Genomic DNA, 20,260 nt, shown 5'->3' on the forward strand with positions numbered 1-20,260 from the left:
CCTAGGCTCTTTCTTCATAACTCTGTGTAGGAGGGTATAAAAGTGGAAGAATGAATTGAGTTTGAAATTATTTAATGTTGAGATTGAATTCTTTAAATGATGTAGAGTTTTGGGGTGGTTTTTGATAACTTGATGTTGCTACAGATTTGTTACCCTGAGTAACTGAAACCTGGCTAAATAAAGGATGAAGATTTTCTGAGAAATTAGTATCATTTTGAAACATTCTAAATAAACACAAAACTAAACAAATCTCAATTTATACTTTCTGGGGAATGTCCAGATACCTTCTGAAAGCGTCTCTGAAATTAACGAGCATTAAAAGGATTCCTTTCATGGAAGTGAATGCACTCTCAAGTTTATAGTGTCCTTTAGCATATCTGGTTATGAGTGTTCTTTAGTTATGCACTGTTACCGTTTTTCTAGTCATTGAAATACCTAAAGAATAAAGAGAAAAAAAATCAAAAGCTATGTGTTCTTGTCCAACATAATTTCATTAGAGCTGAGATAGTGAATCTTCTTAGAGCTGTATCTGTATTTTCAGCATATCAATTTTAAGTAGAGGAAAACGTAAAAACCTTTTGATACCTTTTTCTTTTTAAATAGACGAAGAACTTCCTGATTACATTATGGTGATGGTGGCCAACAAGAAAAGCCAGGACCAAATGACAGAGGACCTGTCCCTGTTTCTAGGGAACAACACAATTCGATTCACTGTGTGGTATGTTTTTGAATATCTATTCCTCAGGCCACAATTTGGGACAAGCCAGAGTAGGCATTTTGTCTGGAAAAAGTCACTTGACAGGCAAGGTAGGTTAGGTTCAGTGTGAACAGGCAGGCTGTGAGTGATGAGAGCACGGTCTCAGAGCCAGACTGCCAGAGTTTAATCTTGCCTCTGCTGCTGGCCTCAGTTTCTGCATCTGTGAAATGGGCATAGTAAATCACCTCAGGATTGTTGTGGGGATTAAATGAGCTAATACATGTAAAGTGCTTACAATGTGCCTGTCACGTAGTGAGTCCTTTATATGTGTGAGCTGTAGTAACTGTTTCTTTTTTAAACTTCCGTATCTCATAATTCCTTTTCCTCCACCAAAGTAAATATGTATGTTGTTTGAGCTGGGTTGGCTTCTGTATTGCTTTTTCCAACAAGTTAACTCTATGGGGTGAGGTTTTTTTTTTTTTTTTTTTTTTAGCTTTTAAAAATTTTTTACCTCCTGTCTTCATTTAACAAACTAAAATCTTAATCATCTTCAAGGTTTGGAATTTTGAAATAGTCAACTTTCTTTTCAAGTATAAATTAACATACCTTTGGATGTCCCTTTTCAAACCACATATACCTTGTTTTAGAATTAGTGATGAAAAGTGTAAGATTCGGTTTAATGTCCTGGTATCTGCTCTGAGGTACAGTGAGGGATGGGGGAGGGTAATGATGTGGCCGAGAGTGGAGCAGGAAGTACTAATATAACCCTTAGACTACAACAAATTACAGTACTAGTCTTACAGGGTTGCTATGAGTCAGAATCGACTCGATGGCACTGGGTTTAGTTGATGATGAAGGAAAAGCTGAGCGAACAAAATGGCCTGCTTCATTTTTAAATTGCAGGAGACTGGGAGAAAGAATACTAAGATGAAACCCATTGCTGTTGAGTCGATTCTGTCTCGATAGGAGGTACTAAAGAGGTTGATGAAACTGGTTAGCTTCTTGTCTTTAACTCAGAATTTATCTTCAAGGTGTTTTTGCCCCAGCAGGCAACAATATGCTTTACAGTGCTCACGAAGTCTTGTGAAAAATTCCACACAGAATTTTCTGGGTTTATATTACACACACCCTGAAGAACATTGTTAGAGCGTGGTCCTCAGAGATTTTGATACACACAGTGCTTCAGCGTAGGTGACTGAATCCATTTGTTACAGTTTGTCCCCAGATTTTTTTTTTTTAAGTCTTCAGCATTACAAAGTACATTTTTATTACTAACTTTTTGTTCACCTCTTGGATCCCTTGGTTTTAATTTGAGTCCCAGTGATCTAAGGTGAGATTAACATAGTTGATCGTTTCTCAGATAACCTGATGGGCTGCTTTAGACAGATTTCTTACATAAACAGGTTAATGATGGAATCTGAATTTAAAATCAGATTAATTGAACTTTTTCACCTTTGAAATTCAGTTCTTTGAAATATACTGATGTGAGTGATGGTATCTCCATTTTGGCACTCTTTTTTCCTAAGTTTATTGTTCATAACACCAGCCCCAAATGGACTATCCTGATTCTTGGGAGCCCTGCAATAATTGTGTTCTTGGGGGCAGTGACGTGTGACTGGGTTCTGGGTGAAACAGTATTAAAATGAGATCTTTCTGATATTTTCAGCAAACGGCCCCTTGGAAGGACTGTAAGGCAAATTTGCTTCCTACATAACTATGACAGCAGCTTATGTTATAAGCAAGGTTGTGGTCTGTGTTTGCTTATAGTGTTAGTTTTGAAAGTAATAGTCATAGTGAAGTGGTATAGCATATTTTGGGATTATTTATAACTTTTTTCACCCCTCAGAATTAAGTCATCCAAGAAACCATGTAAGTAGCTAAATTTAAACTCTACTTAAGCAGTCACAGTGATTTATATAACATGTTCATGACACTTTATCCTGTTTTACTTTAAGCTACATTGAGGCTTTCAGTTGTTAGGAAACCAAGAACCAAGTTACATTCTTTGTAGGCCAGGATGGTGTGGACAGATGAGATCCTTAGTGTTATGGTTATAGAGGCTAGATGTTGAAAATAGGGAAGAAAAAGTAATCTGATTTTTGATTGGTCTGTGCAGTATTCATGTAAAACCTTTTTTATTAATGTGAAACTTGGAAATTAATATTATATTAAATAGCATTTATCAATATTTACCCAAATATTGATTTTTATAATGTCATCAAATTTACGGTGGCAGTTGAAATAAAATATTCCTTGATTAAGGAGGGCTTTAATATTTTCCTTTTTCTTTTAGGCTTCATGGTGTTTTAGATAAACTTCGCTCTGTTACAACTGGTAAGATTTGTAAAAACTAATTTTTTTTTTTATAGCATGTGATTTTTTTTCTAAAGTCAGCATTTATATTGCTTTGGAAAAAAATTTGGAAACCGTGATTAATTTGAAGATTTTTAGGAAGCATATGTTTTTATGAATTTAAGGGCAATAAATTTTTTTTATGTAATATAAGGAAATAATTATACAGGTAGGCAAAGATTCAGCCTCAAGGATGTCTCAGAATTTTATAATTGGAAATTATGTAAAAGTCTAGTATAATAAATTGGATAAATTATGATACGCACACACAAGACACATACACACATCAGTTTTCAAAAAATATGTGTGTATGTTTTTCCCCAAAAAATCACCATTGCAATAATTGGTGGGTTTTAGTTCTCTTTGTGCTTTTTTTATATTTTTCAAACTTTAAGAAACAGTGATTTTAAATTGATGATGAGGGAAGGGAAAGTTTGAAGAAATACGAATAGATGGAAAAGATCACGTCCTTTTCTTGCCAGAACCCTCTAGCCTGAAGTCATCCGACAGCAACATCTTTGATAGCAGCGTGTCGTTCAACAAGGGCAGCCTCAGTCGAGGAGATGAGAGAAAGCACGAAGCTGCAGTGCCCCCCCTTGCAGTTTCTAGCACCAGGTCTGAAAAAAGAGATTCCAGAGTTTCCACAAGTTCACAGGAGCAGAAAACCACCAGTGTCAGGTAAGAGTCCTGTGTAGATCTGCCCTGGGTAGTTGGGTATGTGTATGTGGTATCTAACATTAGTTTCTCTGTCTTGAAATTGCATTTTTTAGCAATTTTTGCAAACAGTGGGGTAGTCATGAGAAATTTTTTGAATGAAATAATGAATGGATAAGATGAGATTTGGATAAATATGATTACCTTTTATTTCAAATGTAGTAAATCAAAGTTTTAAAAAATTCGATTTCAAAGTAGTTTTTAATGGAATACATGAAAGGAGTACCCAAACTTTTCCATTAAAATGTTTTAAGTTAACTCTTCTTTGAAGACATGAAGATATTCTAAATTGATTATAACAAGTTTTTTTTTTTTTTTTTTTAAATAGACAGACTTATGATGATGGAGCTGCAACCCGACTGATGTCCACAGTGAAACCTCTGAGGGAGCCAGCACCCTCTGAAGATGTGATTGACATTAAGCCTGAGCCAGATGACCTCATTGATGAAGATCTCAATTTTGTGCAGGAGAATGCCTTATCTCAAAAAAAACCGACAGTGACACTCACATATGGGTCTTCTCGCCCGTCTATTGAAATTTATCGGCCACCTGCAAGTCGAAATGCAGACAGTGGTGCTCATTTAAACAGGTTGCAATTTCAGCAGCAGCAAAACAGTATTCATGCTGCCAAACAGGTCGATATCCAGAGCAGCCGGGTGTATGACGCTGGACGCGTGTGTGAACCGGAAGTGCTGAACAGCTTAGAGAAGACTTACGGTCCCTTCTTCAGAAACAGCTCAGAAAAAATGAGTATTGAGGTTTGTGTATGCTTTTAAATTCTGCTTGTTCGGCTGCAGTTTGGTAGTTCTTGATACTAAAATGTACATGAAGTAACTAGACATACAAGTCAACTTTATTTTATACCGATTTCTGTGCTACTCAGCATATTCCTCCAGTCAGATTTTCCACTTTGTGGTTGGTTTTATATCTTGTGTACCTTCCTATGTTGCCGGCACTTGGGATAGCAGATCTCAAATCTCAGGTTATCTTGCGGGTAGCCTGTAGGAGAGGTCCATGTTGAAATGACACTGTTGATACGTTTAAGATACTCTGTAATGTGATTATCTGTCACCGTCGTCATTATATTTCATACCTGAACATAACTTTTGGGAGGCTTTAGGTCAGTTTTGGATTTATTACGGCAATTTGCTCATAAGCAACCAAGTAACTCCGTTTTATTTGTTCCTCAGTAGTGCTTATCTGCAGCTGTTCCTAAATGAGTGTAAAACTCTAATTTTTATTTTTGTTCTTAGCTAAAAATTGGCTATTAGAGATAACACTTATATTTTTATTTAAAAAAAGCAGAAAATACCCCATGAGTTCTTCATATGGCTGGCTTTTATTAAAAAGGAGAAATAGTTTGTGATAAAACTTTGTTGTTTTCTGAGACTAGGTAAATATTTTTACATCTATCTATTGTAGGAAGAAAACTTTCGGAAGAGAAAGTTGCCTGTGGTGAGTTCAGTTATTAAAGTAAAAAAATTCAGTCACGATGGAGAAGAGGAGGAGGAAGATGATGATTATGGCTCCCGAGCAGGAAGCGTCTCCAGCAGCGTGTCAGTGCCAGCGAAGCCCGAGAGGAGGTACCTGAACAAGCCTGTAAACTAGTCCTCCACTGTCTGTGAGGTGGCCTCCAGCTGCCCGATGGAGCCTTGTGGGTTCTTGAGGAGGATAATCCTGAAAATAAATCATAATTTAATTTGATGACATGTAAGACTTCTGCACTGGTGTTTGAGAAGCACTTATATTAATGAGAGAGACATTGCCTAATGTGGAGATGATTGCAGAGAATATTACAAACCCTAATATGATGTGGAAACAACGGTTGATCAGATTCATTTAAAAAAAATTACAAGGTTCCAGTGTAGTTAGTATTCCCCAAAAACTACAGGTAGCCTGTTCAAAACCTAAGAGAAACCTGTAGGAGAAGCATAATGGATGGCTGTCACGAGAGAACTCAACTTTAATTAAAATTTAATAACAGTACCTTTCTTGTCCATTTTAGACCTTCACTTCCACCTTCTAAACAAGCTAACAAGAACCTCATTTTGAAAGCTATATCTGAAGCTCAAGAATCTGTAACAAAAACAACAAACTATTCTACAGGTAATTTAAATGTGTTATGTTTACGTTGCATAAATAAATGTAAGAGACATTTCTGTAACTCTTGAGTAAGGAAAATGAGTGCTTTCTAAGTTGTAAATAAAGGCTCCTGCCAGATGTCAGGACTAAAACGAGGCTCAGGGAAAAGGAGTTTTAAAAGATGGTTTGAGCAGTTGGAGAGACTTTCCCACCTGTCACTATAGTTCTTCGAGCACCATGCAACCCCTTTTACTCTCTCATTCCAATGAGTATGGGATGTATAATAAAAACATTTAAAGGGAGTTTTGATACAGATGGGACTTTAATATCAGTAGCATTAGACTTGACATTAGATATGTACGTAAAAGGGAGGAAAATTGGATAATATTAAGTGACCGAAGTTAGGGAAGTTTAAGATTAGTGTTACATGAATAGGTTGGTTTCTTTCCTTTCATTGGAACCCATTAATGCAACATAAGGCGAGAACTGATTGCAGTCCTAGCAGGGGTGCTAAATCATTTATGAGAGAATATAAAGGCAAAAAAAAAAAAAAGGCATTACATGTATTTAAAACAAAGGAGATGAATCAACTATCAGCTCGTCTTACAGAAAGTCATTCTGAAATGCAAACCAGATGATGATTGCTGTATTGTGTTGTCTGTAAATTCCATACTCTGCACCCCACTTGCTGTGGCCAGTGTGTCAAACTTCTATAAGCAAGCTGATGATGACTACCCTCTTCAGCATGTTTTTATTTCATTCCTGCCACGGATCTGATGGATATTCTTTCAGCATTGCTCTGCGTGTCCATCCTCTCTTGCCCCTCTTTTGGTGACTCCTTCCCAAGATAAAATAAACTGTTAGCCACAAACTTTTGATCCCAGTGGGTTTTGGAATATAGGATAAGGACTATCAAACAAAGCCCAACACTTGACATAAGGATTTACCTAATTTGCCTTCTTTTTCTGGTCCATTAGCAATGTTAGTCATTTCGAATGATGACAAATATGCGTACCATGACCTTGAAATTTTGTGCTTTTATAATAGTTGGCAATCCACAAGCTTTAAAGGAATAACATGGAAATTCTTTTTTTACACAGATGATCTAAATTAAAATTCTGAATTGATAAAAGATCGTAAAACAGAGTCTACGCTGCATTTAGCTACAGATAAATACATATGTGCAATAATGTGTTTATGGAATGTGGCTTAACATGTATAGTTGTGCGTGTACATACGTATATGTATATGGGTAATAGGTCAAGTATCTCTCAGAAGTGTTGTAAGAAAAAAATGAGGTGATGTTTATGAACTGTTTTGAACTCCTCATGTCCTGTACACAACGAGGAAGCATTTATATTTGATACGACATATCGGCCATTGGGAAACCCTGGTGGCATAGTGGTTAATGCTATGGCTGCTAACCAAAGGGTCGGTAGTTCGAATCCGCCAGGCACTCCTTGGAAACTCTGTGGGGCAGTTCTAGTCTGTCCTATAGGGTCGCAATGAGTTGGAATCAACTCGACAGCACTGGGTTTGGTTTTTTTTCTGGTATCGGCCGTTGAGTTTTGATGTGTCACTGAATTTACATTTCCTTTTATATAAAAGTCCCGCAGAAGCAGACACTTCCAGTTGCTCCTAGAACTCGAACTTCTCAAGAAGAATTGCTAGCAGAAGTGGTCCAGGCGCAAAGCAGGACCCCCAGGATAAGTCCCCCCATTAATAAAGAAGAGGAAACAAAAGGAGATAATATAGAAAAAAGTCAAGGTAATAACTGAAATATTTGACCCTTCATTACACTTTTTTTTTGTGAGGCATTAAATATTTTCCAGTGGGTTTTTATGAAATGCTACTTCTACTGTGGGGAAAGTGCTGATTAGGTCTAAAAATTGAATAAGAAGGGACCATGAGGAAACCTATACTTTTCAAAGATTTTTTTTTTAACTCTTGTTTGTTGCGGAAATGTTTAACATTCTCAAAAGTGGAAAGAAGAGTACAGTGAACTCCCATGAACCCAATGACTCAGCCTCAAAAATTACCAAAATACTGGCACTGTTTTACAAACCTCCTACTTAAAGATACATAGATAATTCACATTCTCCCTTCCCCTCTTTTTGCTAATCCTAGCTGTATTCTTTGAAGCTCAAAATCTTAGTTATCTTTAAGTCTCCCCTCCTAGCGTTCTGTTGCTGTGACCTGCCACATCTGCCGTATTGTCACCTTGGCCCTCCTTTGTCCCTTCTGTCTGGCATACTGCAGCTAGCTTCCAGCTAATCTTTTTCTCCCCGTTTCCTCTCATGTCTCCCCATTCCTGCACACATAGTTTCCTGTGTGACTTCCAAACTGTGACTCTGATCATCTGTCTCCCTTCCAAGAGCATTTACTATCCCCCCCATGCTTATTGCCCAGGACTAATGACAGCAGCCTGGCCTTTAGGCAGGCTCTATCGTCTGCCCTTGGGTCTGCCCAGCCCTTTTCCACTACTCTTCAGCCTGTTCCTTCTATTCCAATCAAAAAAGATTATTTTCTTCTGTTTCTCCTTATCTACAAAAATCTGAATTTTAAAACCCCAGCAAAAAAACTCTGGTCATTGTGTTATTTCTAATTTTATGTCCTTGTTTGTACTTTTTCTAATCTTGTAATACATTTTTTTATTCCTTCTCAACTGTGTCTTTAAATTGTTCCAAACGCATCTAAAAATTTACTTGTTCCATGAAGTCTTTTAAGTCCATCCTATATTTGGCACTAGGTTATATTTGTCTCTTCATTATCTATTTTTTAAAAATTTTTGACTGTATGTGCAATTTGCCATACTAGTATTATATGCCATTCTGATAAATGATAGACTGAGAACAAGAAAACCCCAAAATAGCCATTGGGTGCAACTGGAAAGTGTGAATGAGCCAATTTGGGAAGACCAACTGGAAGTTGGGAGGGATTTGGCCCAATGCAGTAGCAGGTGCGGATAACAGGCTGCAGTAAAGGCTCGAGGGCTGCAGCAGTCTGTTGTTGTTCGGTGCCGTTGAGTTGGATCCAACTCATAGCAACCCTATACTGCCTGGTCCTGTGCCTTCCTCACAGTCCTTGCTTTGTTTGAGTCCATTGTTAACAGCCACTGTGTCAGTCCATCTCATTGAGGGTCTTCCTCTTTTTCTCTGACCCTCCACCAAGCCTGATGTCCTTCTCTAGGGGACTAGTCCCTCCTGATAACATGTACAAAGTAGAGGAGCATTTCGGCTGTACTTCTTCCTAGACGGATTTGTTCATTCTTCTGCCAGTCCGTGGTGTATTCAGTGTTCTTCACCAACACCATAATTCAGATGCATGAATTCTTTGGTCTTCTTTATTGTCCGGCTTTCATATGCATATGAAAAAACAAAAAAAAATTTTTTTTTTTTCTTGAGATTGAAAATACCATGGGTTGGGTCAGGCACACTTCAGTCCTCAAAGTGACATCTTTGCTTTTTTTTTTAACACTTTCAAGAGGTCTTCTGCAGCAGATTTGCCCAGTGTAATACATTGTTTGATTTCTTGATTGTTGCTTTCATGGGTACCAATTATGGATCCAAGTAAAGTGAAATCCTTGATAACTTCAGTATTTTCTCTGTTTATCGTGATGTTACTTATTGGTCCACTTGTGAGACTCTGCTCTTTGATCTTCATCAGTAAGTGGTTCAACTCCTCTTTACTTTCAAAAAGCAAGGTTGTGTCGTCTGCATATTGCAGGTCATTAATGAGTCTTCTTCCAATCCTGTTGCCACGTTGTTCTTCATATAGCCCAGCTTCTCAGATTATTTGCTCAGTATACAGATTGAATAGGTCTGGTGAAAGGATTCAACCCTGATGCACACCTTTCCTGACTTTCAACCATGCGGTATCCCCGTGTTCTGTTGGAACGACTGCCTCTTGGTCTATGTTTACAGGATCCTCACGAGCACAAGTATTCTGGAATTCCCATTATTTGTAATGTTAGCCATAATTTATTAGGATACACACAGTCGAATGCCTTTGCATAGTCAATAAAACACAGATAAACATCTTTCTGGTTTTCTCTACATTCAGCCAAGATGCATCTGACATCATCAGTGATACCCCTTGTTCCATGTCCTCTTCTGAGTCCAACTTGAATTTCTGGCAGTTCTCTGCCAATGTACTGCTGCAACCATTTTTGAATTATCTTCAGCAAAATTTTACTTGCGTGTAACATTAATGATAGTGTTCGATAATTTCTGTATTCCGTCGGATCACCTTTCTTTGGAATGGGTACAAATAAGGGTCTCTTCCAGCTAGTTGGCCAGGTAGCTGTCTTATATTTCTTGGCATGGTCTCGTGTGAGCTTCCAGCGTTGCATCTGTTTGCTGAAACACTTCAGTTGGTACTCCATCAATTCCTGGAGCCTTGTTTTTCACCAATGCCTTCAGCGCAGCTTGGACTTTGTTCTTAAGTGGTTCTTGATCATACGCTGCCTCCTGAAATGGTTGAATGTTGACCACTTCTTTTTGGTACGGTGACTCTGTGTATTCCTTCTATCTTTTGATGCTTGCTGTGTCGTTCAATATTTTCCCTGTGATACTCTTCAATAGCGACTCGAGGCTTGAATTTTTTTCTTCAGTTCTTTCAGCTTAGGAAATGCTGAGCATGTTCTTACCTTTGTTTTGTAACTCTGGGTCTTTGCACATTTCATTATGGTATTTTGTCTTCTCGAGCCGCCTTTTGAAATCTTCTGTTCAGCTCTTTTACTTCATTCAGCTCTTTTACTTCATTCCTTCCTTTCATTTTAGCTACTCTATTTCTATTTCAAGAGAAAGTTTCAGAGTCTCTTCTGACATCCATTTTGTTTTTTTCTTTCTTGTCTTTTTAATGACCTTTTGTTTTCTTCCTGTGTGATGTCCTTGATATCATCTCACAACTCCTCTGGTCTTCAGTCATTAGTGTTCAATGAGTCAAATCTGTTCTTGAGATGGTTTCTAAATTTAGGTGGGATATATTCAAGGTCATACTTTGGGTCTCGTGGACCTGTTTAAATTTTTTTCAGCTTCAGCTTGAACTTGGCATGTTGTCAGTTGATGGTCTGTTCTGCAGTCAGCCCCTGGCCTTGTTCTGACTGATGGTACTAAGCTTCTCTATCATCTCTTTCTATAGTTATAGTTGATTTGATTCCTCTGTGTTCCATCTGGTGAGATCCATGTGTATAGTCACCATTTATGTTGTCAAAGATATTTCCAGTGACTAGTTGTTAACTTTACAAAATTCTATCATGGGATCTGTGGTGTCAGTTCTGTCGTGTGATATCCCATGTCATTTCTGTCACCAAGGCCATATTTTCCAACGTCTACTCTTCTTCGCTTCCACTTTTGCATTCCAATCACGAGTAATTATCAGTGCATCTTGATTGCATGTTTGATCAATTTCAGACTGCAGAAGTTGGTGAAAATCTCGTTTCCCTGTGTTTGGCATTTTTGATTGGTGTGTGAATTTGAATGTTGGTCATATTTACTGATCTCCCTTGTCCATGTATAGGTATTATCCTATCACTGACAGGGTTGTACTTCGGGATAGATCTTGAAATGTTCTGTTTGACAGTGAATGTGATGCTACTTATCTTTAATTTGTCATTCCCTGCATAGTAGACCATTTGATTGTCAGATCAAAGTGGCCAATACCAGTCCATTTCAGCTTACTAATGCCTAGGATATCGGTCATCAAGTGTTCCATTTCATTTTTGCCAACTTCTGGTTTTCCTAGATATTCTTTGTACATTCCAGGTTCTGACTTCTAAAGGCTGTTTGCAGCTTTTTCTTCTCATTTTGAGTCGTGCCACATGAGCAAATGAAGGCCCCGAAAGCTTTACTCCATCGACGTCATTAAGGTCGACTTTACTTTCAGGAGGCAGCTCTTCCCCATTTGTCTGTTGAGTGTCTTCCAACCTGAGGGGCTCATCTTCTGTCACTGTATCAGTGTTCCACTCTTACCCATAATAAGGTTTTCACTGGTCAGTTTTTTTCAGAAGTAGATCACCAGGTCCTTCTCCCTAGTCTGTAGAGTCTCCCCTGAAACCTGTCCACCATGGGGTGATCTGCTGGTATTTGAGATACCTGTGGCACAGCTTCTGGCATCACAGCAACATGCAGGCCACCACAGTATGACAAGCTGACAGATAAGTGGTGGCAGCAGTCTACTCTCTGTGGACTTTCAAATTTGATGAACCTGAGCTGGTGCTCCCTTCAAAGACAGGACTCTTCGTGGGAAGAAATTGCTTGTTTGTGGAATCAAATGTAACAGAGAAGAGACAGTAGAGATAAATAGAATATCAGGTAATAGTGGGGAAGGATACAGGTAGGAAATCTCAAAAAGCAAGATGCCATATTAACATGACAAAATCAACAGAAGGATGTCCTCTTTGAGGTTAGAAAAGCTGTCTGAACCCAACCTTGTAAAATGAGCAACAGAAATAAATGTGTCAAGGTCAGATTATATACAAAGTTAGTAAAAAGAGAAAAGATATTAGGACCATAGTCTCATGGGACAACTCAGTCAATTGGTGTAACATAGCTCACAAAAATCATGATCTGCCTCCTACTGAAATGAGTAGCCTCTGGGGTCTTGAAAGCTTTCGAGTGGCTGTCTAAGACACAGCTACAGGTCTTGACTTACCAGGAGCAAAACAGTAAGAAGGTAACCAAAAGCACAGCAAAGGAACAAGTCTACAAGACCCACAATGTCATCATCCATAAGACTAGAACTAGATGGTACCTGGCTACCATTGCTGACTGTTCTGTCCAGTGCTGCAGTAGTCGGTCCTAGATTGAATGGGAGAAATATATGGAGCAGAACTCAAATCCTTTAAAAAAAAACCTGGAACAGAGAACAGAGGACCCCTGAGACTATCGTCTTGAGACACTCTTTGATCCTAGAACTGAGCCTGTCACCTGAGATCACCGTTTTGTGAAATAGAGTGGCACACAAAATAAAGGATATTACCTGTAAGATCGGTGCCGTACTTAAAAACCATGAGTATGAGACCAAAAGGTCAAAAATTTCTCAAAATTAAAGATGAGAAGATAAGGGGGCAGGGAAAGTAGAGGACTGGAACGGGAACAAACAGAACACAAGGGGAATGTTGACACATGATAAATGCAACTAACGTCACTGAACAGTTCAGGTAGAAATTGTCAAATGAGAACCTAACTTGCTGAGGAAACTTTCACTAAAATCTCAAAATATTTTTTAAAAAAGATAATAAAGAATAGAACAAATAGTGTTACAGAGAAAGCAGGCTGCAAAAGCAGATCAAAACTAACATGCCATCTCAGAACGAGCTAGGAGTCTTTTAAGAAATGATACAAAACGTGAAAAACCTAAGAAATAATACACAACATGAAAAGCCCAAGAAATGATACAAGGAAAACCAAATATATCAGAATTAGGATGATTTAGAAATGAAGTGACAACTGAAGAATTAGAAATAAGAGGCAGAATCCATTGAGAAATGAAGACTAAACCAGCAACAACTCACATGTTGTGACGGTGAGAGCTGAGCAGTCGTGAGAGGCTGTACAGTCCACACAGGCTGACGTAGAAAGTTTGCAGACCCCTGCCTTAGTAGATGAGGGGAAATTATTTAAAATTATTGCAGCTAATAAGTGAAAACAAAATGCTAGAATTTGAGTTTGTCTTTTTTTTTTTTTTTTTAACTCCAGCCAGATATGAATCCAGGCATGGAGCATAATGGCTACTGAAACATTTTTTTTTTTTTTGAAGAACTGAAAATTTGTGTCTCCATGTGAAACAACAAGGCAGTACTGTAGTCTGGCCAGTAGGTGTGAACCTGAGTGATCAGGGCTCTGGATTGAGCAGTCAGCTTGCAGGAAGTGCAGAGGTAGAGGATGTGTTGAACTGTACCATGAGTGTTCAGTAAGCAAACTCCAGACCCTGGGACACTGTAAGCTAATCAGGCTGGGGCTTCCAGATGAAAAGACTTAAAAGGTAAAATAAAAGTAGCAAGGTTAAGAGTGTCTAGGGATGCACACTTGTGTGATAAAACCTTAAAGAAACTTAAGCCATTACTCTAAAAGGCAAGTAGTGCTTCCTTTTAGAAAGAGAGGCCTGTGGTCAGGGTGGACACATGGAGGGGCTTCTGGGTTGGCTGGCCAAGTTCTATTTAGTGACGTGGGTGGTGTTAAAACGGTGTTGGCCCTCTACAAATTCATGAAGCTAAATGTTTTGTGTAGTTTTGTGTATCATTGTTTTGTTTTAAAACAGAAAATTTTCAAAAAATTGCAGTGGTGTCAAGTGTCTTTGCTTATGAGGACTTTTACCATTCTTATTACAGTCATATATTCACAAGTACTTTGCAAGCAACCAAGATCTGTTACCGTGCTTACTTGCTATCTTAAAGCTTCATCTCTGACCGAATTTTAAAAATCTAAGTATGCAAATGTGTCGGTACAAGTTGTCTCATCTCTCCAGCCTGTTTTTCACTAGCCTACCACTCACAGTATTCATGCTTTTTTTTTTTTCCGTCTTAGAGCTGTGTGTCACTGGAAGTTAGTTTCATTTTGTCAGTTTTTTCAGAGACTTAGCAGCAACAAAAACAATTCTGGTTTTATTGCTTCTTTTTTTTTGTTTATTTTCTCTCTCATTGATTTCTGCTCTGATTTCTAATATGTCCTAAATTTTTTCCAACTTATTAATTTATCTTAGCCTGTTTTTTCAAATGTAAGCATTTCAGCTGGAAATTTTTCTTTGTGTATCACTTTTGCTGCATATCACAAGTTTTGATGTGTGACTTTCTCGTTATAATTCTAAATATCTTTAATTTCCATTCTGATTTTCATCTTTGACATGAGTTATTTGAAAATGTTTTCAATTTACAGTATTTGGAGGCTTTGTTTTTGTTATTTAATTTTTTTCTTATATACTACTGACTGCATTGCATGGTCAGATAACGCGATCTGTGTGATACATAATCTTTGAAAATTGTTAAGCTTGCTTAGTGCATAATCAATTTTGTACCTATCCACGTGCATTTTGGAAGAAAGTGAACTCTACTTGTTGGGTTGAGAATTATGCATGTGTTCAATAGGTCAAGTTCGACAGTTGTGTTCTTTTTGGTCTGCTTGATTTATTAATAATTGAGACAGGGTATTGAAATTGCCTACCAATATGAGGGGTTTAATTTAATTTCTCTATACATGGGTCAGTTCTTACTTTGTTTACTTTGAGGCGATTTATGTTAGGTGCATACATATTTTAAATGGTTGTATTTTTGTGCTAATAGAACCTTTCATCTTTATCTCTGACCCCCTATACCAAATGATGCTTTTATCATAAAGTCATGTTTTTGTGTGATATTAATGAAATCATTTAATTAGTATTTGTCTCATATCTTTTCCATGCTTTTATTTTCAGGTGTCTTTGTTCTTAGGCTTTAGGAATGTATCTCTCTCAAATATCATAAAGCTAGGTTTTTTTTTTTTTTTCCTTAAATCCAGTATAACAGCTTGTCTTTTATTGGAGAATTTAGACGATTTGCATTTATTAAAATTATTGATGTAGTTAAGACTGATTTCTACCATCTTCTCTTCTAATGAACATTGGCTTGCTTTTCCGTTTCTTTTTTCCTCCTCTTAACGCCTTTTTTTGGTTCATTAATTGCTGTTATTGTTGATTACTGCAATTTCCTGACTGGCTTGCAATTTAAACACTCAATTTCTGTTCTTTTTAGTGGTTACCTTTGGAATATTACCATGCAAATTTAATTTCATATTGTAAAAATTGATAATCCTGACCCTGTTCTCAAACAGTAAACAGACTTTGGAATCCTTTGGCTGCAGACTTTACCTCCTGACTATACATTATGTTTCTAACAATTTAATCTTTTTATTAATTGCATAAATTGGATATCATGGTTATTATTTTACCCATGCAGTGTTTGTGCAGATTTACCTACATGTTAATTCATTTTATTTATTCTCAGCTCTCTGTTATTTGGGCATCATCATTCTCCAATGTTCTGAAGTATATTTGAAGTATATTGCTGAGAGGTCTTTTTGGAATAGGCCTCTTGGTAAATTTCCCAAGAGTCTGTTTACACATGAGTGTTTTTATTTCTCCTTGTTCTTGTGCAGTAGTGTTGCTGAATACCCAAATCTAGGTTAAAAACATTTATTTGCTCTCATCAACCTGTTTATATCATTCCACTGTCTTTTGGCTTCCACTGTTTGTTGAACGGACTTCTGTCATTCTAATTGTCTGTCATTCCTTTGTAGGTGGTCTGTTCTTTCTCTCTGGCTGCTTTCAAGATCTCTTTGTCTTTGATGTTCTGAAGTTTCACTAAGATGTGTGTAGGCATGGATTTCTTTTTATTTTTTCTGTTTGGTACATGTTGTATAAAAAAATCACATATATATTTAAAATAAAATATTTTACATTATAAAGTATATGCTTACCATAGAAAATTTAGAAAAACAAATCAAGTACCTGCTGATAGATTTAAAAATAATCAAATAGTATGGAAACATTTAAAATAAAAAGCAGTATTACTTGTTGCATCCTTCTCTACAGGACCTTCACTTACCGGTTGTTGTTGTTGTTAGGTGCCGTCAAGCCGGTTCCAACTCATACCAACCCTATAGGATAGAGTAGAACTGCCCCATAGGTTTTCCAGGGAGCGGCTAGTGGATTTGAACTCCTGACCTTTTGGTTAGCAGCTGAGATCTTAACCACTACACCACCAGGGCTCTTCATGTCTGAGAAGTTACCATTTTTAAATGTTTCTGTTTTATGTATTTTAAAAATATTGCCATGCCTGTAATAATAAGCTTATACCACTGTTCCTTCATTCACCAACCATAGATGGTATCTGTTGACTTTTTACTATAATATGTAAAGATCTAATTCATTCACATCTTTGCCAGCCTTCAAGACCACATAGTGAAATCACTATTTTTAGGTCATTTATTGGCTACTTCTGTAATTTTAAATAGACTCAAATATGTATTTCTTGTTTGATTAACTATCTTTCAGTATATTTTGACTCCCAAAAGATACTGCTGTTTATGCCATTTTTGAACCCTTACATCTTCCTCATCCCACTTCTAAAATTTGTCATCTGTGCTTTTGTTTGGAAGCAAGGCCTAGTAATCTACTTCTGCAGGATCAGCCATTGAAAACTGTGTGAAGCACAGTTCTGCTCTGACACACGTGTTACCATGAGTTGGAATTGAGTAGACAGCAACTAGTTTTTGGTACTGTATGTTGTCAGAGTTGATCGTATTTAGATTTTGTTCTGTTTTCCTGGTTAAAGCTACTATGCTTTGTCTGTAGGTTGACCCTAAAAGTTGGCAACACTTAAGCGGCATTTGCATTATTAAGATTGTATAAATATTATTCATTACAGAGCTGTATTTACATTTTCTGTCTTGTATCGTTTTTTTTGTGTAGGGATTCCCTAGAGTTTTTTTTGGTTTTCCCCTATTGTACAGTTTTTTCTCCCCCCTCAGGTTCTAATATCTTTTAATTTTTTCCTTCTTCTTGCATTGTCCACCTGTATTACAACCTTAAAGGTCTATGATTTTATAGTACTAAGTCTTGACGTCCCGTTTTTTTCTTAGGTACCTTCTTCGTAGCACTCTCTCTCCTCTTTTTTGCTAATCTGACTGGTTACTTTCTAGGGTCTCCATGAGTCGAAATCAACTTGACGGCACTGGGTTTGGTTTTTTTGGTTTTTCTTAGTGTTCTGGAGTTTCATTATGGTATGTCTAGCTGCTAGTTGAGGAGCCCTGGCGGTGCAGTGGTTAAGTGCTCAGCTGCTAACCAAAAGGTCAGCAGTTGGAACTCACCAGCCTCTCCATGGGAGAAAGATGTGGCAGTCTGCTTCTGTAAAGTTTACAGCCTTGGAAACCCTATGGGGTAGTTCTGCTTTGTCCTGTAGGGTCCCTATGAGTTAGAATCGACTCGACAGCAGTGGATTTTAGGTGCTAGTCACTTTTGGGCTGAACACTTTGTGCATCATTTTAACTTGGAAATTAATTCCCTTCAGTTCAGAAAATTTCTCTCGCATTATTCTTTAAATATTTTCTTCTGTGTTTTCATCGTTCTCTTCTTTTGGAAATTGTTGAATGATAGACTTCCTAGATTGATCTTCTGTCTGCCCATCTCTTTTCTCTCCTTTTGACTTGCTCTTGTTGTTTTACTCTCTGGAATATTTTCTTGGCTGTATTTTCAACTCCTTTAATTGAATTTTTGTTTATTTAGGCAAGCATATTTTTTATTTCCACAAGCTTGCTCTTGTTCTCTGTTTTTCATGAGATCTTATTTTATGGATACAGTATTGTCTCAAATTTGTCTGAATATTCTAATTAGAGGGTTTTATCTTTTCAGAAAATTCTTTTGCCCCCAAAATTCTTTGGATAATTTCCTTCAAGGCCAATTTTTGTTTTCTTGTTTTTTGTCTTTTCTTTTATAGGCTTAAAAAAAAAAGTCTTTAAATATGTGGTTCCTGCTTTAAGAAAAAGCAGTACAAAGGCTTACCTAGAGTTGTGTGGGCTCAGCTTTGCTGTGGGCAGGCTTAGCTTTTCACGAAGCAGGCAGGGAGCTGCAGTTACCCACCACGGGCTTTGCAGTTGAGGAGCAGTTTCCCTGGGGGGTGCTGCCGTTGCCACTGGCTGTCTAGATTCTCCTCAGATAATTTGCTCAGTTTCTTTAGAAAAGAACCCTCTTTTAAAAATTAAAAATTTTAATTTTATCCTTTAAATGTCTGTGTGTGGCTGTATCATTCTCAGACCTTGTTTTCTGCTCCACTGCTGGCGTAGTGGTTAAGTGCTACAGCTGCTAACCAAAGGGTTGGCAGTTCAAATCCACCAGGTGCTCCTTGGAAACTCTATGGGGCAGTTCTACTCTGGCCTGTATAGGGTCGCTATGAGTTGGAATCGACTTGACGGCATTGGGTTTTTTTGGGGCTTTCTAAGTTGACTTTGCTCATTGCTCCAGCTTCTTTCGTTTGGATTGCCCTTTGGTCGTTTTGTCTAGACTCAAGGCTTTAAAAATCGTCTCTGGGTTGTCAACTCCCAAATTCATCTCTCTAGCCTGGACCTTGCCCTGATTTCTAAATTGTTTCAACTGCTTACTCTGCATTTCTTCTTGGATGTGAAATAAGGCATTTCAGGCTTATCTAAAACTAACTACTGGTCTTTCTCTCCATCCCGCTCTTCCTGCAGTCTTCCTCATTTTATTGATGGCGTCAATGGCAGCTCTGTCTTTCCAGTTGCTGGGGCCAGAAACCTAGTGCCTCTCTCTCTCCCTCTCCTTCCTCTGTCCTCATTTCCCTCTCCTATCCCCCTCCTGCCGTGCTTCACCATGTGCACATCTGCTTCTACATCCTGGTTTCGGCGACCGTCCGTGACTTGCCCTCCCTAGTGGAACAGCATCCCGCAGGTCTGTCCGCTGCCAGACTCACTCGCCTGGAGTCTGTTCCACAGAGGAGCAGGGCCATCCTTTGAGACTGCAGTTCAGAGCCTGCGCTCACTAGCCAGTATCTGTCTTCCAGAAGTTGTCGAAATCGCATCTACTATAGTCGTTTCCCCAACCCCTCATCTCTAAATCAGTGGTCTTCTCATTTTTGACCAAAGAAAATGTAAAAACTGAAATTTAAGGAGGATAAGACGGAGTTATAAGTATTTTTAATTTAATTTCTGGTATTTTCTTCGTGTACCTCAGTGGATGATCTTAAAAACTCAATTTGGAAATCACTGCTGTATGTTAAGGACTTAGGCCCTTTTAAAGTTCTTTAGTTCATTTTTACTGACTCTAGAAGGAGAGGCTAGAAATACATGTACTCAGTGTGTCGCGTTAGGCTGGAAACACCGAAATCCTCTTAGTAAAGAGGCTTTTTATATTCAGAGAAAGCAGGAATATCCCCCCCTTCATTCTGCCATTGCCTTCCTCAGAGATAAGCACTTCTAACAGTGTGATGTGTATCAGTGCAGTCTTCTAAGACATTTCTCATATGCACATGTGCATATTTTATAAACACACATCCGTATATGTGTATATAAAAGAGCAGCGACGGTGCATGGGTTTCCCTATGACGTGTTTCATTCCACTTTGTGTATGAAGAGAAGCCTGATAACGTAGTGGTTATGAATGTGGACTCTGGAACCAGGCTGCCTAGCTTTTATCCAGGCTTCTGCCACTTACTAGCTGACCTTCATCTCTCTGTGCTTCGTTTCCTAGTCTTATAAACAGGGATAACAGAAGCACCTACCACAACGTTATTGTGTGGATTAAATAAATGTTAAAATACGTAAACTTCCTTTGTTGGTAGATAATTACACAGGAAGCTTTGGAAGGATCTTTGCTTATTTTACATTTCAGAGTTGGACTGGGCACAGTGAGTGATACTGGAAACACCTT

At 38.0% G+C, this 20,260-nt stretch overlaps 1 protein-coding gene across 9 annotated transcripts in view; it reads left to right on the forward strand.

Moving 5' to 3' along the window:
* ZC3H14 (zinc finger CCCH-type containing 14) overlaps window positions 1-20,260 on the forward strand; it is a 61,416-nt gene that overhangs the window by 14,160 nt on the left and 26,996 nt on the right. For all 9 annotated transcript variants that reach the window (XR_010323208.1, XM_064292839.1, XM_064292840.1 and 6 more), the window contains exons 3-9: window positions 604-718; window positions 2,991-3,031; window positions 3,532-3,727; window positions 4,092-4,521; window positions 5,186-5,346; window positions 5,769-5,869; window positions 7,454-7,612. Coding sequence is in view for 8 of the 9 variants with exons in the window: in XM_064292839.1 (XP_064148909.1) it covers window positions 604-718; window positions 2,991-3,031; window positions 3,532-3,727; window positions 4,092-4,521; window positions 5,186-5,346; window positions 5,769-5,869; window positions 7,454-7,612 (1,203 nt within the window). In the remaining variant the exon portion in view is untranslated. The remainder of the gene's footprint in view (window positions 1-603; window positions 719-2,990; window positions 3,032-3,531; window positions 3,728-4,091; window positions 4,522-5,185; window positions 5,347-5,768; window positions 5,870-7,453; window positions 7,613-20,260) is intronic.

The sequence above is a fragment of the Loxodonta africana genome, chromosome 10 (genome assembly GCF_030014295.1).
Source record: "Loxodonta africana isolate mLoxAfr1 chromosome 10, mLoxAfr1.hap2, whole genome shotgun sequence".
In the NCBI taxonomy this organism is placed as follows: domain Eukaryota; kingdom Metazoa; phylum Chordata; class Mammalia; order Proboscidea; family Elephantidae; genus Loxodonta; species Loxodonta africana.